This window comes from Taeniopygia guttata, chromosome 28, assembly GCF_048771995.1.
Source record: "Taeniopygia guttata chromosome 28, bTaeGut7.mat, whole genome shotgun sequence".
Classification (NCBI taxonomy): Eukaryota; Metazoa; Chordata; class Aves; order Passeriformes; family Estrildidae; genus Taeniopygia; species Taeniopygia guttata.
The window spans coordinates 3615863-3641403 of NC_133053.1; the positions used below are offsets into that span (position 1 = coordinate 3615863).

General features: G+C 54.9%; 1 protein-coding gene across 1 annotated transcript; it reads right to left on the reverse strand.

The window, feature by feature from the left end:
- Positions 1-1505: 1505 nt before the first annotated feature.
- Positions 1506-12463, reverse strand: ACER1 (alkaline ceramidase 1). Its single transcript, XM_030256989.4, has 7 exons — positions 12030-12463; positions 11811-11912; positions 5238-5352; positions 4743-4881; positions 3611-3748; positions 2793-2930; positions 1506-2124 (listed from the first exon to the last, which is right to left on the reverse strand). The coding sequence occupies exons 2-7, from the start codon at positions 11901-11903 to the stop codon at positions 1956-1958; spliced, it is 792 nt and encodes a 263-aa protein (XP_030112849.4). The 5' UTR covers positions 11904-11912; positions 12030-12463; the 3' UTR covers positions 1506-1955.
- Positions 12464-25541: the final 13078 nt, after the last annotated feature.

Consider the following 25541-nt stretch of genomic DNA (forward strand, 5'->3'; position numbering starts at 1 on the left):
GGCACGCAGGGGAGACAAAGAGGCAAATAAACAGGATGGGCACCAGGACAGGCAGAGAGGGGCATGCACAGGCTGGGGATGCGAGTTCCCACTGCCCCGCACCTTGTGCAGGTGTCTGAGGGGTGGAGGAGAGCTGTCTGACCCCTGTGCTGGGGGATGGAGAGGACAGAGGGACCAGGCCTGGCAGTCCAGTCCATGGCAAGGCATTCTTCTCCCAGGAAGAAATATTGTTCGGGGTTCATGAGCCAAATTTGCCATCTAGTGGCCCTGGGGACCATTGCAGAGGGAGCCACAAGGCAGCCGCAGCCATTAGAAGGCACTGCCTGTCATTCTGAGAGATAAAATCCAGAGAGATTCTGATGTTGCTTTACTTGCAGGGGCTCAAAAAGGGTCCCTGGAGTGACATTACCTTGGTGTGGCTGCGTTGCAGGGAACCAGCCTCAGTCATCTGCCAGCCTTGGTGCTCCCCAGTGACAGCCCCTGCAGGCTGGGCCAGTGCCCAGACCCACCACAAGGCTCAGCTTGTCACTGTGAGCAGCGAGGTTTAGGGAACAGGAGAGTGTCCCATGGCTGTGAGAGCAAAAGCAGGGACAACCTGGAAAGCACAGCAGTGTTCCTGCAAAGGTAATAACATTTTTATCTAATGTCATAGATTCAAAGGATCCCAGAATATCCTGAGCTGGAAGGGATCACAGGGATCAAATCCAGCCCCTGTCCCTGCCCAGACCCCCCAACAGCCCCACCCTGAGCAGCCCTGAGAGCGCTGTCCAAACGCTCCTGCAGCTCTGGCAGCCTCGGGGCCGGGACCATTCCCTGGGGAGCCTGGGCAGTGCCAGCACCCTCGGGGGGAAGAACCTTTCCCTGAGCTCCATGCCAAGGCCTGGCACAGCTCCAGCCCTTGCTGGGCTCCAGGAGCTGTCCCAGAGCAGAGCTCAGCCCCTGCCCCTCTGCCTCCCCTCGGGAGGAGCTGCAGCCCCCGAGGAGCCTCCCCTCATCTCCTGTGCTCCAGCTGAACGAGCCAAGTGCCCTCAGCCACTCCTCAGACCTTCCCCAGCTCCGTGTCCCTCCTTGGGACACTCTCCAACAGCTTTGGATCCCTCTGACCTTGTGGTGCCCAAAGTGCCCCCAGCACTGGAGGTGCGGCTGTCCCAGTACAGAGCAGCGTGGGACAATCCCCTCCTTCAGGCAGCTTTGACCATCCTGGCTCCTTGCCTCATCCTGCCCCCAGACAGCCCCTCCAGAAAGCAGAGGAGTCTCCAAGTTACCTTTGTGGCCTTTGGGGAGGAATATGGGCCACTGGGGTTTTTGAGGAAGGGGAAGAGCCTGGGGCAGGTCACCCCAGGACCTGGGACAGCAGAGCCTCTTTTGTGCTCTCACCCAGGACTTCTCTTTATGAACAGCTCTCCCTGGGTCAGAGAGAGCTTTGGCCACCCTGTCTATGGCAGTGACTGGCAGATAAGAGGATGTGGTGCAGTCAGAGGAAAAAAAAAAGGCTTCAGTATAAGTCAGCGTCCACAGCTTTAATGCACAGCTCTCCTGAGTAAGACCACATACATCAATAAATAGAGTTAATAATAACAATAATTAGAACAGCCCCAACAAACCCAGCTGTCACCAGTTTGGCTTCAGTGTTCTCTGCTGTGCCCTTGTCAGCAAGGGGTGCTGGTGCTTGACTAACACAGAGGACACAGAAGCAGCAGCGTGTCCCTCCCCCCATCGTGGGGATCTGCTGGAGGAAATCTCCAGCTCCCTGAACATCGGTCTTGGCAGAGCCTTCCGAGGCACCTGTGGGCTCCCACCTTGCTTCATGTCCAGCATCACGAGGCCTCAGCTGCTCCCTGCCCCTTCCACTACCACACTGCCCCTGCCTGAGGAGCAGGAGGAGCACAGCCGAGATGTTCCCCGTGTGAGCATCACACACCCCGTGCCCCAGGGAGGCCTGAGGGCACCCAGCTCTAGCACTGCTTGTGGGGCTCCTCCAGAGCGATGTAGGGCACCACAATGGGCCACGAGTCACTGGGCCAGTATTCCAGCTTTGGCCTGAACGAGGGCATCTCGTAGGTGATGTCGAAGTACATGACCAGCGGGCAGCAGTACAGCAGGGACATGGCTATCAGCACGTGCCTGCCAAGGAAACCAAAAACGTGTTGGACAGAGGGTCATGGCATGGTCAGCCTGAGGCTGCACCCCCCAAAAGGTCCCATGAGGGCTGCAGGGAGTGATTGTCCTGCGGGGTTTGTGCCTACAGGGGAATCCTGGCAGAGCTCTGTGAACTGGGCTGGGGACAATTCCTGGTGCAGCAGGGCTGGGGTGACATAGGGGACCCATTCCAACCATTCCCCATTTCCTGGCTGCATTGTCTGTCCCAACCATCCCAGTGCTTTGCGGGGATGGATCTGAGTGTGCAGCACTTTCAGCCCCACCTGGGCAGGCACTGAAATGTCAGGTCCAAACAAAGCCCTGCCTTCCAGTTTGGCTGCTAAAAGAACCCCTCGGACATTGTACTTCACACAGCACCCTGGGAGCAGCCACAGCCCTTTGAGAGCCCACCTGGTGGGACTTCTGGAACAATTTCACTTGCAAAACAATGCTTGGCTGGTGTGGAGAAGGAGAGGGACATTAAGTAGTGGTTAGGGCTGCATCCTTGGGCTGAGGAGGAGAAGCAGCAATAGTGACAGGAAAAGGGGAGAGCGTGGGGAAATAATGCAGCTGAGTGTCTCATTTCAGCTATTTCTCTGCTGTGGACTTTTCAACCCAGGAAATGTTTGGGCTGGGGTTCCTGGAGCCCTTACCAGAAGCTGTGGAAGTAGGGGAAGTTGATGGCCTGCCAGAGCCAGCAGAGCCAGCGGTCACTGATCCAGCTGGTGATGGCCAGTACCCACCACATCACCATGACCGCGGCCATCCGGTGAACCCGCTTGTCATTGCACCTGGAAGACACAGCGAGGGACAGGGAACAGAGTAATCATGTTGGGAGGAAAGGCAGTTTTAAAGAGGGCTGGTTCCTGCCTGCACATGCAGCAGTGCAAACCCCAGCAAGCTCCTCCTGGAGAGTATTCCTCAGAATTCCAGAAGAACTGGAGAATTGTGGCTCTGGGGAGAGGATTTCTGATGTTCTGGGTGTGAGGATGATGCTGGGAGATGCCAAAGCACTCCTGTCTTTCTCTCTAGACCCTGGTGCATTCTCCCAGCCCCACACTAGTTCCCAAATGCCCCACAAAAGGGCAGGAGCTGCAGAGATGGCAGCCAAGGGGGAGAATCACGGACTCATAGAACTGTAAAGGTTGGAAAAGACCTCTAAGATCATGTCCAACTGTTAACCCAGCACCACCACCATGTTCAGCACAAACCCCTGCTCTCAAATGCCACATCCACAGGGTTTTTGAAAACTTCCAGGGATGATGACTCCACCAACTGTCCCTATTCTGCGTGGCCACCTGGGCCAGTCTTGTACCCCCCACTACCCACAGTTCTGCCTGGGCCTCTGCCTGGTCTCTCCCAAGTACACGTGGCTGGTGAAGACTTGGGCTCAGTTAATTGTTGAGGACAGAGTCAGTGCCCAACAGGAGCACAGCTGGAGCTGCAGGTAACCCCTGAGCCCCCTCCTTACTTCTTGAGCTCCCTCCAGGTCAGGTACAGCAGGTGGAAGGCGATGCAGTTGAGCGCGTAGGCATTGAGGGTGGGCTTGACGAAAGACATCAAGGTGCTGATCACGGTGGTGATACCAGTCAGCCAGTAGAAATGTCTCCTGAGGGGAATTGGGAGAGAGTGTCAGTGCCCCCAGGGCTCACAGGAGGGGAGGGTAAAGATGGGAAAGGTCCTGAGAGGGGCAAAGCTTCTTCATCATCTCCAATCTGTTTGCATGTGGCTGACCTCTGTGTCTGGGGGGTCCTGGCAGGAAGGGTGAGGCAGCAGCCCCCAGTGGGTCTGTGACAGAGCCGGGGCACAGCCCAGGAGGCAGCTCCTGCACTTTCCTGGTGGTGCCAGGAATGAGGCACAGGCAGGGAGCTCTGCACAGGGAAAGGCTGCCAGGCAGGACTGTGCAAACACCGGTTTGGGCTCCCTGAGCAACAATAGGGCTCAGAGGGGCCTTTCACATGCAAATCCCTTCCCAAGTCCCTTGCTGTCCCCCAGCTGTGTCTCCTCGGTGAACTCCTGGTGACCTCCTGTTCTGAACGGGCAGAGCAGACTTGGAGCAGGTCTTTGCAAGGAACTGGGCTGGCTCAGAGAGCTCCAGCCAGGAGGGGACATCCTCTGAGTAAAGCCCTGATGGGTTCCCGTTTCTGCTGGTCCATGCCCTCCCAGTGGCCCCAACATTTCTGCTGGGCTCCTCCAGCCCAACCAGCCCTCTTTAAAATGAGGGGTGTAAATCTTGTCCTATGGGAAACCCCCTCAGCCCTGAGGGAAAGTTCTCTGTGGAGGACAGAGGATGCTGGAACAGATTGACAGTGTGAGTAATTGAATGTTAATGTTCAGGAACGTTACGTTTTCTAATTAATTTTGATATTCTCCATGCAAAGTTTCCTCTGCAGTGACACAAATACAAACAGCTCCAGCTGAGAGGAGGGTTTTGATTTTTCCTCTGTCAGCACTGTAAGAAGGAGGGCCTGATCCTAAAATCCTTCAGTGACCTCAGAGCTGACCCCTTGCAGGGGAACTGGGGGATCTGTGGGTCACTACCCCTCAGTGTCCGTGTCCCATCCCTCCTCTCAGAGCCTGCACCGTGTCCCTCTGGCTCATACCTGGTCTTGATGCACTTGGGGAAGTAAACCTGTGGGTACCAGAAGGAATAAGCCACAGCCAGTGACCAGAGGATGGAGAGCTCATCCAAGAGCTGTCCCACGTAGCTCAGGGTCATGTGGAAGTACATGGAGAAGACACCTGCAAGGAGCAAGGGCACCTTGAGATGACAAAGCCCCATCCTCCCACAAACCCTGGGAGGTCCTTGAGGGCTGTTCCTCAAGATCCACCATTCCTGAAGATCCACAATTCCTGAAGAGCAGGGTGTGTATTTTGGTGTTCAAGGGTTCTGGACTGTGTTGCTCCAGTCACACCATGGGGATTACAGGGCTGGAAGCTGCATATCCACAGCTGGCAGGAACCATGGGCTGCAGGCTTCAAACAGACCTGGCTGCTTGGTTGCCCACCCAAGTTTCCCTTGTGCTTTTGACCCTCCAAAGGTCTCATGCTGGGTAGTCTGGCAACCTGTCTGGTCTTCCCACAATGCTGGTACCCACCTATGAGGAGGAGCAGCCCTGAGACAAAGTAGAGGGGCACAGCCTTCTTCTGGCAGTACTGCCGGTTCAGGTACAGCAGCGCAGGAGACAGCACAAAGAAGCTCACATTGCTGATCTGAAAAACAAGAGGCACACTCAGCTCCTGGGCAAGCCCCATCCCACCACCTGCCTCAGTATCTCTGTGTGTGAGGAGGATCCTGATCTCCAGCAGCAAGCAGGGGTTGTTCTTGGCACAGGGAGAGGGCAGAGGTGTTTCTCCAGAAGCCAGGCTGGAACTGGAAGGGCAGCTCTTGCTGTGGCATCCAGCAGAGGATGCAGACACCTCTGCCCTCCCTCAGGGCCAGCAAGCCCAGGGTGAGCTGCTGTGTCCTGTTTGGGCGTTGTTGGTTTATCTTCAGCTGCCTTGTGTCTCCAAGCAACTCCTCTGTTTGCAGCCATCTCCTTCTCATGTCAACCCAAACCCTCCAGGAGCTGCCTGGATGTCTCCTGACCCTCCCAGCCAGCAGTGATTCCCCTGTGAGGGCTTGGAAGGGTGTGAGGAGCTCGGCCAGCACAGCAAGGCACGGTCAGCAAAACATCCTGACCTGGGAGTGGGTGTGGTGCAGAGAGCAGGATGAGCAGGACATCGGGAGGTGGGAACAGGCAGGACTGAGGTGACATCCTGTGGTGTCAGGTGTGAAGCCACCTGGCCTGGGGAGGGGAGGTGTTCTGGACACTGGTTATTACATGAGCTCATAAACCTCCTTTAAACACACCTGGCAAATGAACACAGAGGAATTGTTCTGCTCTGATTTCCAACTCTGCAAAATTCCTCCTTTGATGGACTTTGATTAGACCGGGGAGGAGGGGATGGTGCTGGAGAGGAGGGGATGGGGCTGGGGAGGAGAGGATGGTGCTGGGGAACAGGGGATGGTGCTGGGGAGGAGGGGATGGTGCTGGAGAACAGGGGATGGTGCTGGGGAGGAGGGGATGGTGCTGGGGAGGAGAGGATGGTGCTGGGGAACAGGGGATGGTGCTGGGGAGGAGGGGATGGTGCTGGGGAGGAGAGGATGGTGCTGGGTCTCAGCCTCTTTCTGGACTGGCTGAAGATGCCAGTGCTTTGGAGAGAGGAGAGGCTGATGGGCAAAATGTGGGAGCTGGAGAGGAGCAGTGAGTGCCCAAAGCTTGGACCTGTCTGCTGGGCCAGGCCTACTCCACCCTGCAGCACAGGGGAGGGAAATCTGAACTAATTTTATTACCCTCTATGGGTTCCCAGCTTGCCTTTTTCACATGACTTTGCAAGCTCAGGGAAGGGGTATCACTAGGAAGCACGGCCTCTCCAGTGAAAATGGTTCTTGCTTATGAAAGTGGGATTGTGGTGCTGCAGTTACCTGCCAGACAGCTCTTTGGGGCTCTGGAGCCATCTGCTGAAGTGCCATTTGGCAAAGCACCAGGGTGACTTTTATCTCAGCCTGACAATCCTTTCCTTTCATCTTCCAGCTTCATGCTGACCCAGACCCCACCCCTGGAATTTGGCATCCACAGCTGGAGTCTCCCCCCCGTCAGCAGCACCAGGTAAACTGCAAAATCGGTGCTTGGATCCCCTGGGATCCCAGTTTATGGTAACAGGGCTGCAAATCACCGGGATGTTGTCGTTTCTCTGGAACACACCCTCTCCTATTCCAGAGGGAAACACAATTCATGCCTAATGTGAGGTCTCTATTCCCTTAAATACCGGAGATTCATCTTGATTTTCACTAAGGCTTCCATGAGACAAGTTGATGCTCCCATTAGCAGCAGTTCTCAGACGAATGTATTTGTTTTCCATAGGTGCTTAGAGCCAAATCCAGGCCAATTCCCATTCCAGCCATGAAAAGAGAAGTGCTGCTCCCACTTGCACCCTCGAGGTCAAATTGTTCAGAAACGACTGAGAAATCAAACCATGTGTTCGTTTCTTTTCTCTTGAAATGATTAAGGAGGCTTTTGGAAGGCAAGCAGGGATAGCAAGGAGAGGGAAAATGCTTGGGGAAAAGGCAGGAGAGTGCAAGTGCCAGCACGAACTTCAGTGAGGAAACGCGGGAGAGGAGAGCCCTGGATCCCTGAGCACCGGGCGTTGCAACAGCCCCATTAATTACATGATAACTGTGTTATCACTTCATTAATTCGGGACGAGATGTGCAAGATCAGATAGCAGAGGGGAGGGATAGCCAGGGGAACCGTGCCAATAGGGTCAGGAAGATAAACGGGATTCCTTGCAGAAGGGGACAGCTCCCACCCCCGTGGGGGACACAAGGTTTTCATCACTCTGATTTGTACATGCTGACTTTCTGTCTTCCCTCTAGGATGTGGCAAGCTCCATCTCAGATGTAGTTAGGAGGGTTTTGCTCCCAGGACACCCATTAGAAGTTTTTCTGGAGTTTCTGCTCAGACTGGGAACCCCTAGCACAGCTTCTATTTCAGCATCTCTGGTCACACTGGCCAAGAGGCACCAGCTCCCTCTGCCCAGGATGTTGGGGAGATAATGGAGTGGTTTTGGAGCCAAGGTGTGATAGGACATGCAAGCCCCCCTGCCTGAGCTCCCAGCCTGTCCCACTCCCCAATAAATGTGAGTTACTGCTCCAGGTGCCTCAGCTGAGCCCAACTATTTGCTTCTTTTCCTAGGAGAGAAGTGAGGCTGGGATCAGCAACATGGCTCTAATCCTGGTACATTAATAGGATCATTGGGAAGAGCCCGACTTCTGCAACTCCAGCCTGAGACAGAGGGACAGACCCTTCACCTGTGACAGGTAAGATCAGCCTCTGCTATGGATTAAGGCAGGAGGTGCTGGTGGCAGTGGCAGCAGAGGCTGCTCCTCACTCCAGCCCGGCACTTTCTGCAGTGGAAGGAGATTCCTGCAGGACTCGTGGCAGGGAGTTCATTTCCACTCACAGTGAAGCAGCTGTAGTGACAGAGGAGCCCACAGGGCCAGAGACAGAAGTGAACTCCTCTGAGGCTCTCCAGACCCACGCAGCAAATTCCTAAAGCTGGGCCTGTGTTGCAGGGGAGAGGCTGCAGGTGCTGACATCAAAATGAAGGTGCTTTGAGGCAGGAAGCAGCAGTCTGGGGAGGCTTGCTGCATCCTGAGCACAACTTTCTTGGCAGACAAGAGAGCCATGGGATTACTGAGAATGTGAGAGGGCCAGGACACCCCACTCTGCCACTGAGCCCTTCTCTGGTAGATCTGCACCCTTTATTTCACCACTCAATGGAGCATCCAGGAGCTCTGGGTGTGAGCAGCATCAGAGCTGCTGCAAAGAGACACTGCTGAGGATGTGGGTGTCATTACCAGCATCTTGGATCAGTCATTTCAGCAAAGAAACGAGGGTAGAAAGACAAGTCCCTGACTGATGACCCTGCTGGAGCACAATTCTACTCCCCCCCGAGCAGCCAGAAGACAATAAATTTCTGGGTCACTGAGTCACTATAAATAGAGCTTTGTTGCTGAACTGCATCCAGCCATGAGCCACCATGTATTATTAGCTACTTAAAGGTACTGTTTACATTCTTTTCACATACCCCTGGTGCTTATTTCCAATAAAAAGCATCCAAGCCAAGCAGGCCTGAGAGAGTGTGGCTGGCACAGAGCAATCCCCAGCAGCACATTTGCTGCTGCTGGCACAGAACAGCCCCGTGCAGGGCTGGGAGGAAGACACTGAAGAGCATGCTCTCTGAGGAAACCCTGCTGATTTAATGATTCAGGAGCCTTGGGTAGAAGCTGGCTGGGTTCCCAGCTAGCCAAAAACTCCAGAAAATTGACACTGAGGTAAATATTGGTATAATTAATTCAGGGCAGTAATGCTTGCTGCAGAGAGGCAGCAACCTGAATGTAGGGAATAAATAAATGGGGAGAAGAAGAGAAGATGCAGACTGTTAGGATCACACCTAGGATAGTGCCCTGAGCCTCAGCTGGATCTACAGGATGCAGCCAGGACACTGGGGGAGATCCCAGAGCAGGAATGGGGGTCCCTGTGCTGCTGCAGGGGTGAGACCCAAGCAGTGCCAGCCAAGGATGGGACTCAGGCAGTGCCAGCCAGGCTGAGCTGCTGAGGAAGGGACCCAGGCAGTGCCAAACAGGCTGTGCTGGCTGAAGAAGGGACCCAGGCAGTGCCAGCTGAGAAAGGGACCCAGGCAGTGCCAGCTGAGAAAGGGACCCAGGCAGTGCCAAACAGGCTGTGCTGGCTGAGGAAGGGACCCAGGCAGTGCCAGCCAGGCTGAGGTGGCTGAGGATGGGACCCAGGCAGTGCCAAACAGGCTGAGCTGCTGAGGAAGGGACCCAGGCAGTGCCAGCCAGGCTGTGCTGGCTGAGGAAGGGACCCAGGCAGTGCCAAACAGGCTGAGCTGCTGAGAAAGGGACCCAGGCAGTGCCAAACAGGCTGAGCTGCTGAGGAAGGGGTGATGCCCACATCAGTGATGTTCCTGCCCACTTTTGGTGACAAGGTCTGGCCTCGGGGCTGTTGTCAGATGCTCAGATAATGGCAGATTTTAGCAGGGTTTGCTCCTCTGCCACCCCTTGTGTGGACAGGAGGTCACCAGCCAGCCTAAGGCAGGCAACTTACATGGCAAGGTTAAATTCCTGCTGCTCAGGAATCACATCCTAAAACAGAATTGTTTCCTTCCCTCCCTGCACAGGCGCTCTGCTGGTCTCCTGAGCCTGGCAAAAAAGACATCAGTGCAGGGACCATAAAAAGTATTTTCTTTTCTGAGGAGAGGTGCCCAGTGTCATATAGAGGAGAACAAGGGGAAGTCCAAAGATGGGAAAAAAATCTTTCAGGGTTTGCTTGTCCATATCCCTTTTTCCTTCAGTATCACACTTCTTTTTATCTGCATTGAGACATGCACTGGAGAGGTTTCTCTCACTGTGCCTGAGTCCCACACAGTGAGAATTCATCCCAACAAGCCCAGTGGTGTGGAATGGAAGCCTGGGAGATGGCTGTGGCTAGCAGGGGCCTCCCTCCAGGACTGGGCATCTGGGTGAGCTTTTCAGGAGTAGCCACAGAATTTAGAAACCTGTGCCACAAAATGACCCAGGCAGCTGAGAGTTAATGTTTTATGGGAATTACAGGGTCTACAAGAATTAGTCATGCATCTGGCCACGCCAGCTGGTGTCCAGCAGAGGAGTCAGACACTGAAGTGCTTTTGAAGAGCTCCTGAGATAGTTGTTGGTGTGATAAGGATTCTGAGTCACTTTGTAATTCTGGTGTCAATGATGTCTCAGCTCCAAAGATGTGTTTAAAAAATGCTGCCTTATGTATCAAACTGAAACGTGAGGCAAAGTTACCTCTGGAAGGAAGGAATTCACACCAAAACCAAAGCCTTCACTTTCAGGCTTCATGTTCTTGGTGGAAATCAGCCCCTCTCCAGTATTAGCAGCCACTCTCTCAAACCCAGAGGCTTTGGGCACTTCCAGCTGCATTTAGAATGGTTTGGGTTGGAGGGACCTTAGAGGTCATCTCCTTCCACCCCTTGCCACGTGCAGGGATATGTTCCACTCAGGCAGGTTGCTCCAAGCCCTCAAATCTGAGATGCTGATGTGAATATTGAGTGATTTCTGTGTCTCCTTGCTCGTTATGCCCTGTTCTGAGCCCATGCAGCAGCAGGAAAGAGCAAACAGCACAAAGCAGCCAGCTGGGTGCCACAGGGAAGAAGCAGGATTTGGTCTGGACTGGCAGATCTTTCTTTGCTGAGTGCCTCAAAGAGCAGTGCCTACACACAGCCCCCTCCTCTGAGACCCTGGCCAGGCAATTGGAGCCTGCAGGACTGGGGCTGGGGAATTATCGTTATAACAGGTAATTTATTAAAGACAGGAAATGCTTTAAAAAAAGAGGAAGAGCCATTTCCATGAGAACAAGATCTTCTAGTTAGACAGTAATTGACAAAAGTTGTAAACAAGGCCTTCCTCGGAAGGCTGTAAATCCACATGCCTCACACCCCTGGAAGCCTTTAATTGCTCTGAGGGAGCAGGACATGCTCGGAGAGGCTGCTTATCTCCCAGCCCTCTGTGGGCAGGTAGGGATGCTCCAGCCAAGGCACTGGCACTGGATGCAGCCTGGGTGATAAAGGATCACAGGAGGTGAAACTGCCTCATGCTCCAGCTTCCCTCTGCACTGAGTTCCGTGTTCCCAACCTGCCTGACACGGTTCATGGAAGTGCTGCCTCTCATTTTGCCACTCCTGTAGGTTCAGCTGGAATATATGAGCCCTGTGTGGGACTTACCCCGCTTGGCAGCGGAGCTGCAGGACTGGTATAACAGGATCTCACAGATCTGGGCTGTGAAGGAGCTCTGCCAGAGTTTTCTCACTGGGAATCAACCCCCCCCACACACAACAGAAGTGCCCCTGACCCCAGCATGGTTTGGGGAGCGACTGTTGCAAGCAACAAAAGTCCCGTGATTTACCTGAAGCTCAGAAAACGCTCCCCATGCCAGCACCCTCCAGCACCAGGGAGTTCAAAGGAGCGAGGAGGATGAAAGAAAACAGGGATGTCCCATCCTGTCTGCATCCCAAAAGCAGCTCCTGGCTGCCTGGAGCCAGCCCCAGCCTCCCTCAGCCACTCACGGTGTTGTAGTATTCTGCAATCACCGCCGAGCGCTCGAAGTTGCCCTCACACCAATCCACCTCGGCACTCTGGTAGGAAAATATGCTCGGCATCCTCAGCACCTTGGGAAAAAGGAGAGGAGCAGGTCAGTGGTGGGCACAGGGGAGGAGAGGGCTGCACACCCCAAGGGGAACCCACTCCTGACGTGTGGCACCAGCCAGCCCAGCACAGTGCCTTACCCAGCTACCAAGGGCTCATCCTCTTCCCAACACACATCCCACTGCTCAACAGTTCCTCTCTCTTCTCGATGCAGGAGTTGCAAATTCCCCAGAAAATGCTCTTGGACTCTGAGGATGCTCACCAATCCATGGCATTAACATCTCTTATCAGGTGCCGTTGCTGCCACACGACGCTTCCCCATTTCAGCCCAGTCCTGGTCGCCTCATCTTCTCCCTTCTCCTCACTTTCTTTATGACTCAGACCTTGCTGCCAGGAAGATTTCCCTGTGCTCTGTGAGATACCTGTGGGGAGTGGACAGCCCTGCAGAGGTTGGTGCTCATTGGCTCTGTTCTCCACTGTCGTTCCTCAGCATCTTCCTGAGGGCTGGAGTTCGGCTCATGGGAGCTCAGGCCTGGAGCACCAGCACAGACCCTGGGCATTACTGGAGTCCTGGGGCACTGGGAGCACTGGGAGGTGCCTCTTTCCTCTGAATTGGGTTTCACTTGGGGTGCACTCCCAGGCAACCTCCACCCTGGTTTACCAGTGAAAGGGATCAGAGCTTGATGCCTCCAGTGGGTTCTCGACTGCCAGACCCAACCTCTGGTAGCACTGCAGCTACAAATGGGACTCCAAACAAAACCAAAATCTAACCTTCTGCCTCTTTGTTTTCCCCCATGTTAAAGACTTTCCTGTCCTCATTGTTTCTCAGCCCTCTTTCATTAATTTGATAAAGCAGTTCTGATCTTATTTTGATCAGAAGTTTCCTATTTGCTATTTTTTTTTTTCAGATCCTTGTGACTTTAGAGCAGTTTTTGAAGACAGGTGCCAAGAAGCATCACCAAACCCATGGTAGCTAGATTTTTGGTAGAAAACAGAGGCAGAAATTCCCTGGAGCTGAGCAGTTCAGTCCCTGGATGCGGTGTGGGACTAATCCAGCCAGCCTTGCTGCTCCAGCCCTGCAGAGCGAGCAGGTTGTGGGTGACACTTGGCAGGTGACACTGCCTCAGTGGCACCTCTGAGCTCCTGAGACACTGGTGGCAAACAGCTTTTCTTTGGAAGCCTTTTCAGCTCTAATGCAGGGAAGGGAAGATTGTCTCAAACCCACTCATCAGCTGATGATGTTCTTGAGGAGAAGCTCGTTTGCAGTGGGGTGAGCTGAGCCACCGCCGTATCCAGCAGTCCCCTGGGTGCAGCAGGGTGAGGCTCCCACAGCTTCCCCTGCCTCCCTTCCCGAGTTCAAAGGGAGCAAACACAGGAGTGTGACACAAACGAGCTCTTCTGCAGCTCCTGCTCCGACCAGACCGACCGACTCGAGGGTGAGCCCCACTGCTAACGATGGCCTCTCCTTAATGCAGGCTGGCTGCTTCCCAGGGCAGCTGAGATCACAGCCACAGCAGCCAAATGGGTGGCAGGCAGAAGGGTTTGAGGGCTGACTCTTCATGCTCCTGGGTTTCCATGTGCTCCTCCACAGCACGGGGACTCTCTCCTCATCCCTCATCGCCTCTACAGCGATGCAAGGTGAAAAAACAATTGGAGGCAGGATGGCAAATCCCACCTCATGGCTAAAGAGATGTCAGTGGGGAGAGGGTGAAGGGATGGAGAGGCAGAAAAAGAAGGAGAAGAAGAAGGAGAAGAAGAAGGAGAAGAAAAATGAGGAGAAGGAGAAGGAGAAGGAGAAGGAGAAGGAGAAGGAGAAGGAGAAGGAGAAGGAGAAGGAGAAGGAGAAGGAGAAGGAGAAGGAGAAGGAGAAGGAGAAGGAGAAGGAGAAGGAGAAGGAGAAGGAGGAGAAGAAGAAAAATGAGAAGAAGAAGAAGGAGAAGCAGAAGAAGCAGAAGAAGAAGAAGAAGAAGAAGAAGAAGAAGAAGAAGAAGAAGAAGAAGAAGAAGAAGAAGAAGAAGAAGAAGAAGAAGAAGAAGAAGAAGAAGAAGAAGAAGAAGAAGAAGAAGAAGAAGAAGAAGAAGAAGAAGAAGAAGAAGAAGAAGAAGAAGAAGAAGAAGAAGAAGAAGAAAAACAAGAACAAGAAGCAGAAAAATGGAAGCGGTGATGGAGTGCCCAGCACTGGCTGTTGGTGTCTCCTCCCAGCCTGGCTTACCTGTGATCCCTGGATGGACCAGCACTGCTTCCACACTCTCTGGGAGCTCCAAGGTTTCCAGCAAAGCTGGAGCAGCAACCTGCCCTGCTGCTCTAGCTCCGAAGGAATGCCCACGGTGTGAGCTCAGAGCCAGCAGCCGCCAGAAAATCCCCTCTCTCTGTCCCTAGGGAAAGAATTGGGATGGGACAGGAGTCATGTGCACCCTCCAGGCAAAGCTGGGTGCCCACAGGAAACATATTGGCTGGAGGGGTTTATATCCGTGCCCCCAGATGGGCAGGGGCGAGGAGGCAGGGCAGGGAAGCGTGAGCTGGAAGGGTTGGAAGAGCGGGGTGGAAATGCAGCCTGAAATCATCCGAGTGCCCCCGGGCAGGTTCCCTGCGCAGGCGCACGCACCTGGTCCTGGCCCTGCTTCTCCCAGGGGAGGGAACATCCACAGAAACTCCCCTGCACATGGAGAAAACCCATGTAAGGATTTTCATCAAAAAGTGTGGAGCAAGGTGATGCTGCCTCTTTCAGGATTTAAATTCAAGCCACTTGTCAACTTTTCCCCCAAATGCTGTTTTATTATGATCAAAAAGAATGTTGTTATCAGATCTCACTTCTTCTAGCCGGTTTATTTTGTTATTTAGTTAAAGAATTATGAACAGGACACCTTTGGGTGACTGCTTTGCAAATATTTTCCTCCTGGGCCTCATTCAGGCACTCAGAAAATTTGGCATCAATTAAACTTTTCCCCCCAAACCAACATTTTTTCCCTGCGTGTAGAGTTGAGACAAATATGTTGTTTTCTTAAACATAAAACTTATTATTTGGCCACTTCTTCCTGGTTGAGACACCACAGGCAAGGTGAGACCAAGCTCTAAGGTGTTCCTGTCCCTCTCCTTGTCCTTGTCCCTGCACTTTCTGAAGAGTAGGGATCAAGCCTTTGCCATGGGGAGAAGCTCTTTGGGAATTTCAGCCATTTATTTCGCTACTCCTAAGGAAAAAAGCATCCCGGGAGACCTGGGCTGTGCCAGGGCTTACAAAAGCCTCATAAATCCACCTGGCTTTGTAAATGAGGGTAATTACCACTGCAGCAGCAGCTGATGTTGCACCATGGTGGAGCCTCCGTTACCTGTCACCAAGTCCAGGCTTAGTGTTCTCCTGGGACAGACTTGGAGCAGAGGGCCCGAGGGGATCCCAGAGAGCTGCTCCCACCCCTGGATGGTGAAGGATCTGGGATGGATTTGCTTTTTATTCTCAATGGACTCTGCGAGCAGGAGACCGAGCTCCAGGCTGAAAGGAGCTCCCCAATTCCGCAGGGAATCTCAGTGAGAAACAAGTGGTGACTTGCCCATCCCACTGAGAAGAGAGGCAGGGGAGGTGGCAGAGGTGGATTTGGGAAGAGGAACCCACACAGGTGATGCCTGGTCTGTGTGAACATCTGTGAAAAGAATGTTTTCCCACCCCAAAACCTCTGGCACCCTTGGGGTGAGCAAAGTGTCCAAGCATCCCTGCTACATCCTGTGCCACGCAGTGGGTAAATAACTGGGGAGGGTGTAATGGGTCTGCATCTCCCCTGATTCATCAATAACTAGGTCATAAAGAGAGCTTGGTTTCCTGCTGAGTCCTCACTCCACACTCCTGCTAATGTGTACATCCTCCTGCCTGTGGTCAGCAGGGCCTGGGATGCTGGAGATGCTGGAGATGCTGGAGATGCTGGAGATGCTGGAGATGCTGGAGATGCTGACATGGCAGTGGGCTGGGGACAGGAGGGTGCCCAGGGGAGCACAGGGTGAAACTTCTGGGCCTTGTGAGACTAACACAGAGACCCCCCAGTGCTGGCTCTACTGAGGCCCCACCTCAAATCCTGGGGGCAGTTTTGGGCTCCTCATGACAAGAAGGACCAGAAGGGGCTGGAGCATGTCCAGAGAAGGGAATGGAGCTGGGGAAGGGTCTGGAGCACCAGGAGCAGCTGAGGGAGCTGGAGGGGCTCAGCCAGGAGAAAAGGTGGCTCAGGGGGAACCTTGTGGCTCTGCACAACTCCTGACAGGAGGGGACACTTGGTGGGGGTCAGGCTCTGCCCCAGGGAACAATCAACAAGAGAAGAAGAAACAGCCTCAAGTTGCTCCAGGGGAGGTTTAGATTGGAAATTAGAGGCTTTTTCTTCACAGAAAAATTGTAAAGCATTGTAATAAAACTGCCCAGGACAGTGGTGGAGTAACCATCTCTGGAGGTGCTCCAAAGCAGTGTGGATGTGGCACTTGGGGACATGGGTCAGCGATGAACTCAGCGGCAGTGCTGGGCTTGATCATTGTAAAGGTTTTTCCAGCCTTAAGGACTCTGTGATTCTAAACCTCCCTGTATTTGAAACTTCTTTCTTTTAAAGCTTCCCTGGCGTCCTCACCTCCTTGCTGAGCCCTGCTGCCTCCTCCCCACCCGGCTCCTCACGCCTCCTGTCTGCCCAGCTCTGCGAAGGTCAGTGACACAGGGACTGTCCTGTCCCCTCAGCTGCTCCCTTCCTGCTCCCTGGCACTGATGCCCTCTTGCAAGGCCCCCCCATCCCAGGCAATGTGCCAGGCTTGGTGACACAGGTTTCACCTGGACAGCCTCATCCCAGCTCCTTTGCCTCTCTGTCCCCCTGGGGCAGGTGCTGGGTACCGGGGATCTCACTGGGACAGCTGAGAGCGGGCAGTGGAACCACAATCCCAAATGGTGTGTGTTGGGAGGGGCATTAAAACCCATCCAGTGCCACCCCTTGGGCACCTTCCACTGTCCCAGGGTGTCCCAAGTTGAGGGATGGAGCAGGAGCTGCACTGTTCACAGGGGCTGAACCAGTGGTTTCACGGCCCAGCTGCCAGGCTGGGCAGGCAGCTCTGCTGCTTCTGCTGCCAAAAACTGGGAAAAGGGGACTCTGGCAGGTGAGTTTAGGAGAATCCAGTTGCTTAACTTGAGGCTGCTCTGCTCTGTCCTGTGGCATTTTGGATTGAGATTTCCACCTGAACTGCTGCTGACGAGGGATTTTTTTAAGAGATACCAATTACAGCCACTGTGGTTCAGGGCCACAGGTGTTTATTTACTGCTTTGGCTGCTGTGGGCAGAGGGGCAGCAGCAGCAGGGCAGGGAGGATGAGGTGGGAGTGCTGGCATCCCACAGCCCCACTGCTGTTGGCTCAGCACGAGTGAGTCAGAGCCCTGGGGTGGATGGAGACAAATGACTTTGCTGCATCCTCAGAGTGAGGCAGAGGGCGAGTCAGGAAGGGAATTCAGGCATTTTGGCTTGGTGTTGCCCTGCTGCAGCACCCTGTCCATGCCCAGGAAGGCCCTGGAGCTGCCTGGACAGGCTCCATCCCACTGCCATCCTTACTTTTGGTACTTCAAATCCAGTGCTGCAATTTCCTGCTTCCAGGTATAAAACCACAAGCAGGTGACCTGGGAGCTTTGCTAATGCTGAACAGTCAGATAATCCCTCTCCTTCCTGGCTCCATAGAGCAGGAATCTGTCCTCTGCCTGGCTGGGAAGCTGTTTCACAAACTGTGGTCAGGAAGAAATAACAAGAGCAGCAGGAGATGTGCTAATGCTGATGTGCCTTGCTCAGCCAAATGGGAGCATTTGCCTCCATTGCTGCCTCAGAGCCCCTCCAGAGCAATGTCCCCACTCCTTTCCCTTCTGCAGAGCTGGAAATATCTCTGTGTTTCCCCACCAGGCAGGGCAGGGGCTCCAGGCAACCAAAATCCAGCAGCAGAAGGAGCAGCAAAGGCAGGAGCACCCCACGCCAGGTGTGGCTTTGGAGCCTCCAGTGCCTGAAACACCTGCTCTGTGCAACACCTTGTGCAAGGCAGCCTCCCAGGGCACAGCACAAGCCTTGTCAGGCCCCACAGGGCTGGTCTCGGGGTCCAGGAGAGATTCCCCAGCCATCCCTCAGCACTGAGCAATGTCCCTGATCTGCACTCCAGGCAGGATGCCATACCAGGCAGCCCTGGAGGCTTTGTCAATCTGACCACCCCGGGCTTGTTTTGAAATCCTGACAGCTTTAAAGCAAATGCCATAATTGCTGATGGTGACAGTGAGAACAGGAGTGATTAAAGGACATTCTCCCAGTGCTGTCATCTGTCACATGTGCCTCCAGCACTGCAAGGTGTGAGGAGAGGCTGTGGCTTGTGTAACTCACTGGGAGCTGCTGGACCTGCAGGGGCTGAGCACGGCCCTGCCCCACTCTCCTCTTCTTGGAGATGGAAATATCTAAATCAGGATATTTAAAAAAGAATAATCTTATTCTTGGCCATGCACAGCACAATCTGGGCTTTCTCAGCCACAGGGCTGCCTGGAGCTCCAGGAGATTTTGGATTTAGCAGCCACATAGCAGGGAGGCTCCTCACCAAACCTCACCCCTGGAGCCAGCAACTTGTCACCTTTATTTAATAAAATCCTACCCTGGAAGAAGAAGCCCTAGAAGAGTTTGAGTTGGAAGGACCTTTCAGCCCATCTCATTCCCATGGGCAGGGACACCTTCCACTACCCCAGGCTGTTCCTGGCCTCGAACCTTTCCAGGATGGGACATTTGCTGGGATGTTAACTCTGGATGCAGGGACAGTTCTGTTCTGCTCGGGCTGAGCCTGCAGCTCCCATCCCAGCTGGCAGGGCCTTGGCAGCAGCTCAGAGCAGGGAGCTGTGTGATCCCACGCTGCAATCCTGCCCAGAGTGCTGCAAAGTTTTGGCAGGAGACCCCGGTGATTTGTGCAAGTCCTGGGAGAGATTTGATAGCAGAGGCTGCAAGCAGCCCTGGGAACCAGAGACTTCTTCATGCAGGGCTGTCTCTGAGCTCTCAAGGACACCCCCAGCCCCTCTGTGCTCCCTGTTCCCTGCTGGGCAGAGAGCAGGAGCAGCTGCCTCTACTTCAGGAGGGGGAATTAGGGCCTGAGCAAGTTCCTGAGAAGGCAGACACATCTTTGCCTCCTGCCCCATCTTCTGGTGGTCAGTGATTTAATACTTCCTTAGCTGGAGGTCCTGGGACATCATGTTTAACCTGCCAGGATGGATCAGTCCTGCCCATGCTTATATGAGCCTTTTAAAGACTATTTTTATGGTCATATTCTACAGAAACAAGGGTCTATTTAACGAGGTGCTGTCTGGAAAGGCCCTAAAAAGCATCCAGTGCCACCCCTGCCATGGCAGGAACACCTTCCACTGTCCCAGGCTGCTCCAGGCCCTGTCCCACCTGGCCTTGGGCACTGCCAGGGATCCAGGGGCAGCCACAAACCCAATACCCTGGGTAATTGTGCCAAGGCCTCACCACCCTGACAGGGAAGGATTTTCCCCCAATATCCCATCTAACCCTTCCCTCTGGCAGCATAAAACCAGTGCCCCCTTGCTTACCTGCTGCCTGATGGCTGCGCTGGGAGCCCTTCCCTGCTGGAATGGGCAATCCCAAGAAGTTCTTCCCTGTTCCCATCCTCCCCATCCCACCCTGCTCATTCCCAGTGCACATCCCTGAGCCTTGTGGTGTTTCTCATCCCATCCCATCCCATCCCATCCCATCCCATCCCATCCCATCCCATCCCATCCCATCCCATCCCATCCCATCCCATCCCATCCCATCCCATCCCATCCCATCCCATCCCATCCCATCCCATCCCATCCCATCCCATCCCATCCCATCCCATCCCATCCCAAAGGAAGGTGGATATTTGGGACTCTCTCCCTTTTGGAAACAGGAGTTTGGTGCGAGTGCCTCGAGGGCTCAGAGGAGCTGCTGGAACAGGGACACGGTGTCACTTTGAAGAGCCACTGGAAAAACCTCTTGGGAGAGTTTGTCATCCAAACTGGCAAAGCCAGAGGAGGGCAGGGAGGTGCAGGAGTGTCCCTGGACATTTCCCCTCTGTGCACATTCCATAGGAAGGTCCTGATGCCTTTTCCAGGGTTGTGCTGGAAAACTTGTGCCAAATTTTCCAGGATCTGTTGGCAAACTTGTGCCCAATTCTCAAGGCTGCCCCTGATGCCTCAGGTTTGAGCTTTTACATTTTTCAGCTTCTGTGCTGCTTTAGTGTGTGGGTCTGGGCTTCATATTATGGGATGGTGAGCTCTCTGCACAGAGCAGGGAGACAAAACAATTCCTTCTCCAGCTGGGCACCAAGGACAAATGATCCAAATCTCAGCCTAAGAGCACAAACAAGGTGGAATGAAGAGAGAAAAACAAGCAGGATGGGACTGCCTGGGCTGGAGCTGGAATTGGACAATGAACTCAATGTGCAAATGGAGCAGAACTGATAAAAGTGAGAGACCCCGTGAGCAATTGTGTATTTTGTGACCATTTTTGTTCATCGTGGGTGCAGCCCTGGCCGGGCTCTTGTGCTGCCCAAGGTGGATCCACTGAGGAGATCCTTTTAATAAATCCCTGCTTTATTCTTTAGCTCTGTCCAGTCCCTGTTCTAGAGCAGCCTTCACAGAGCATCTCCCCAGGGACACTGGGAATCACCAGATGGAACCACAGAATCCCTGGGCTTGGAAAAGCCCTCTGAGGCCATCAAGTCCAACCATCAACCCAGCACTGGCCAGGCCACTGGTAGACCTTGTCCCCAAGTGCCACCTCCACAGGTTTTTTGAACACTTTCAGCCATGGTGACTCCACCACTTCCCAGGAAAACTCGTTTCTGTGCCTGGACACCCTTTCAATGAAGGAACTCTTCCTACTACCCAATTTGAACTTCCCCAGGTACAATTTGATGGGGCACCAGGTGTCTGATGGCCAAACCCTGTGGAGAATGTTTGGGAACATTCCTTTTGTTGAACATCCACCCTTCAGTAGCCCTTGCCTGCAGAAATATTTCCTTCCTTCATTTAATAACTTCCCAATTCTTCACTTCCTTGTTACGCTTTTAATTCCTGCCTCTCCCTGCAGGAACTAGAACCCATCTCCAGCTAATAAAACCAATTAATCCCAAGAGTTTGAGTCTTCAGGCAACTCTGAGGTGAAGCCAAAGGGCCCAAAATCACCCCTGGCTGCTGCACCTCCCTCGACCTCCTGCTTGCATCAGGATGGAGTTTGGCATCCCAACAGCTCTGGGCTGTCAAATCATCCCTGAGGAGGCTCTGGAAGGTTTCAGGGGGGATGTGGGAGACTGGAGAAGGTGCAGGAGGGAGCCTGGGAGCTCTCCCGTGCTCCTGGAGCTGTTTCCCAAGCCCAGCTGGACCCCGAGCTGCTCCTGCCTGCCAGGAATTCTCCCACACCCTGGGAGGGAGGGCGAGAGGCTTGCACAAGGCTGGTGACAGAGGAGGAGGAGGCTGCTCTGGCCTCCAGGCTGAGCCCGTGCCTGTCTCCCCTGTTGTTGAGACTGGGAAACTGGAATGGGAACTGGGAGAGGGAGCCATCCCACCCACAGCCTGCCTCTCCCTGTGGTGCTCTTTCCCAAAGACAGATGTTTCTCAAATCTTATTTTCGTGTCCTGAACTCTCACTGCAGGCAGGGAACAGAGCACAGCAGCCCCCTCATGCTCTGGGACCATGGAGGTGATGAGGAGGAGCTCCAGCTTGCCCAGGGATGCTCTCACTCCAATGTTTCTCCTGCAAAAAACCAGGATATTAGCACAAACTATGTGAATTAGGGGCAAGTGCAGCTGTGACTGAGCAGTGCTGTGGGAGCAAACACAGAAATCCTGATTTTTTCCCACCTGTTCACAGAAATTCTCCAGACAAGTGCAAGCCCAGGCCAGAGAAGGGAAAGACCTCAGGGTTCAGCTGTCCATGGCCATGCTGAGCAGAAATGTCAGGAGCTGGCTCAGACCTGATGCAGTTGAAGCACAGCCCAGGTGGCAGGAAAGTGGTGCAGGGACAGGACACGGTGACATTCCAACAAGGATGTGAGTGCTGTTCAAACCCGCATTTGAGAGCTGTAGACCCCAAAGTGGTGACATTTGAGGATCCTACACACAGAGACCTCCTGCCTGTTTGCTTGTGACCCTGACTGAGGTGCTCTTTGGTGCTCCTGGGGTCCCTGGAAATGCCATCCCAGCAGCTGCAGCGTTCTTTAACCCTAATTTAGGGGTGCACCTTGGGGCCTGGGGCACCTGGAGTCCATTTCCCCCCTGTGTAAGCTCCTTGGGACGGGTGGTCTCTCTGTGCCCTCTCTGGCTGCTGGTTCCTTTACAGGAGCCCCTTGGCAGTGCCAAGCAGGAATTACCATTGTGGTTGTTCCTGGTGTTACTGCTGGGTCTGGCTGAGCTGGGGGACGTTGTAAAACCAGTCATTAATTTTTAATTAATTGTTGCAAGTCTTGCAAACGGCCTGGGAGGCGCTGGAGGTGACAACTCCATGTGCAGGTGAGGTGAGGACAGTGTCCTAAAGGCAGCCTTGACTCCCCAAATCCCACCCCAGACACATCCCTGCTGTCTCTCCCTGGGCTCCAATTCCCACCCTGTCTTTCCAAGGCAGAGGAGGTGGTGCTGGATTGTCTGGGAGCAGCTGGGCTCTGGCTCTGTGCAGGATCAACCCTGCCCTGCATGGCTCAGCTGGGAGATCAGGCAGGGATCTGCAGGTGCCTCCAGATCTGCTCAGAGATAGGGGCTGGCTGCTGTTTCATGGGTACAGGCTGAGGGATGCCAGAATCCACAGCTAATTACTGCAGAGCACAGCTAATTACTGCAGGGCACAGCTAATTACTGCAGGGCACAGCTAATTACTGCAGGGCAGCAAGGCAGAGGCTGACAGGAGCCCAGGGGAGCAGGAAGGGGATGGCTGGACCAGGAGGGTGACCAGCAGGGCAGGGACTGTCCCTGGGCTGGCACTGCTGAGGCTCCTCAGGTCCTGGGGACAGTTTGGGCCCCTCAGGACAAGAATTTTGAGGGGCTGGAGCGTGTTCAGGGAAGGGAACGGAGTTGGGGAAGGGTCTGGAGCACCAGGAAGGGCTGAGGGAGCTGGAAAGGGGCTCAGCCTGGAGAAAAGGGGGATCAGGGGGGACTTTGTGGCTCTGCACAGCTCCTGACAGGAGGGGATGGGGAGAGGGAACAGCCTCAGGCTGGGCCAGGGGAGGTTTAGGTTGGAAATCAGGAGAAATTCCTTCACAGGAAGGGTGGTCGGGCACGGGCACAGCTGCCAGGGCAGTGCTGGAGTCCCCAGCCCTGGAGATGCCCAAAAGCAGCGTGGATGTGGCACCTGGGGACAGATTTTGGTGTTGCTGGTTAATGGTTGGACCCTGCAGCTCCCGTTTGGGACCTTCTGCCAAGTGCCCAGAGGGACCCCGGTGCCACCCAAACCTCTGGGGTGCCTCCACCTCGTCCCAAATTACAAAAAAACGCCTGCAGGTGGCACATCCCACACTGGCAGTCCCCAGCTGTCCCCACATGTGCCACCTTTTCCCTCCTTGTCCCACCTGTCCCACATGTCCCAGGTGTGTCTCCAGGACCCCTCCACGCCCCAGTGGTGTCACCTCTGGGGAGGCTGGCGCTGCCCGCCGGGGACACGACAGTGCTGGGGGGTTTGGGGGGGGGGTTGGAGGGATTTTAGCGGGTCCTGAGGGATTTTTGGGGTGTCCTGATGGGATTTTGGGTGGTCCCAGGGGTGTTTTAGTGTCCCTTGGGTAGGGAGAAGCCCTTATCCCAGAGCAGGGCACCGTGCCCGGGCTGGCCTTGGGGACAAACCCTGCTCAGACCCCTCCTGCACAGGGGTTCCCCTGCGCCCCCCGCCCATCCCGGGGATCCCCCGGACCCGCCGGGACCCCCCAAGCCCGGGACCCCCCCATGGCCGTGCTGGTGCTGCCCCCTGCGGGAAACGGGGCCGCGGTGCAGCCGGGGAGCGGGAAACGGGAATGGGGAACGGGAAACGGGATTGGGGAACGGGAATGGGGAATGGGGTACGGGAACGGGAATGGGGTACGGGAACGGGAATGGGGTACGGGAATGGCGTACGGGAATGGGGTACGGGAACGGGAATGGGGTACGGGAATGGGGTACGGGAAACGGGATTGGGGTACGGGAATGGCGTACGGGAAATGGGAATGGGGTACGGGAAACGGGAATGGGGTACGGGGAATGGATTGGGGTACGGGAAATGGGGATTGGGGTACAGGGAAAGGGATTTGGGTACGGGAAAAGAGCTTGGGGTATGGGGAACGGGAGTTGGGGTACGGGAAAAGGTATTAGGGTACAGGAATGAGGATTGGGGTATGGGAAAGGGGATTGGGATATGGGAAGAGGGGATACAGGGATATCCTGGTACAGGATAATCCCATTCCACCCCTGCCATGGGCAGGGCCGCCTCCCACTGTCCCTGGTACTCCAAACCCCATCCAGCCTGGCCTTGGGCCCTGCCAGGGATCCAGGGGCAGCCACAACTGCTCTGGGCACCCTGTGCCAGGGCCTGCCCACCCTGCCAGGGAACAATTCCTGCCCAATCTCCCATCCAGCCCTGCCCTCTGGCAGTGGAAGCCATTCCCTGTGTCCTGTCCCTCCAGGCCTTGTCCCCAGTCCCTCTCCAGCTCTCCTGGAGCCCCTTCAGGCCCTGCCAGGGGCTCTGAGCTCTCCCTGGAGCTTCTCCTCTCCAGGGGAGCACCCCCAGCTCTCCTGGAGGAGACAGCACATCTGGGGGATCCTTGAGACTGTTTTTAGGAGGGAGAACTCTGGTGGGCAGCTCCCTGTGGCACAGCCGGGGCTCCCCAGGGACTCTGAGGAGCCACCAGGCCAGGAACGAAGCAGTTAAACTCTGTACAAAACACAGGCCGGTGATGTTGTGTTGTATAACAGACAGATAATATGTTTTTTCCCGGCATCTGTGCTCCAGCTTGCCTGAAAAGCTCCAGACCTGAATTTCAGCCCCTGTCAGCAGTTCCAGCGCAGCCTCGCAGCGCTGTCACCCGCAGTAAATTACCGGCCTGGCGTTAATCTGCCCGAGCCCAGAGAACCGAGATCCCGGCAAATGCATCTCCCAGACGTCCCCTGCGAGCCGCAGCTTTTAAATCCATTCGGGGGAAGCAGCGCGGGGGTTTTATTGGAAGGCAAACATAAAGCTCCGCTCCCGAGCCCAGGGGAGGGGGGATAAAGCCACCCCGGCCCGGGGCGGGGGGGACAGGCCATTGTTTGCCACAAAGGACAGGAAACGAGCCTCAAAGGGGACATGAAAGAACCTTAAAACAAATGCAGATCGGCGAGCGGGGATGGCTCCGAGCATCTCCCGCCTGCGCTGCCCGGGGCGGGTCGGAGCGGGGAGCCCGGGACCTCTCGGACCTCTCGGACCTCTCGGTGCTGGGACCTGCCTGTGCCCCCAGGAGTGGAGGGGAAAAGGGCCAGAGGGGCCTGGGATCCCCCCGAACCACCCCACCACTGCGGCCGGGCTCGGTGGTTGTAGAACTGCCAAATCAAGGAATGGTTTGGGGTGGAAGGGACCTTAAAGTGCCACCCCTGCCATGGCAGGGACACCTTCCACTGTCCCAGGCTGCTCCAAGCCCTGTCCAGCCTGGCTGTGACCTTATGGTT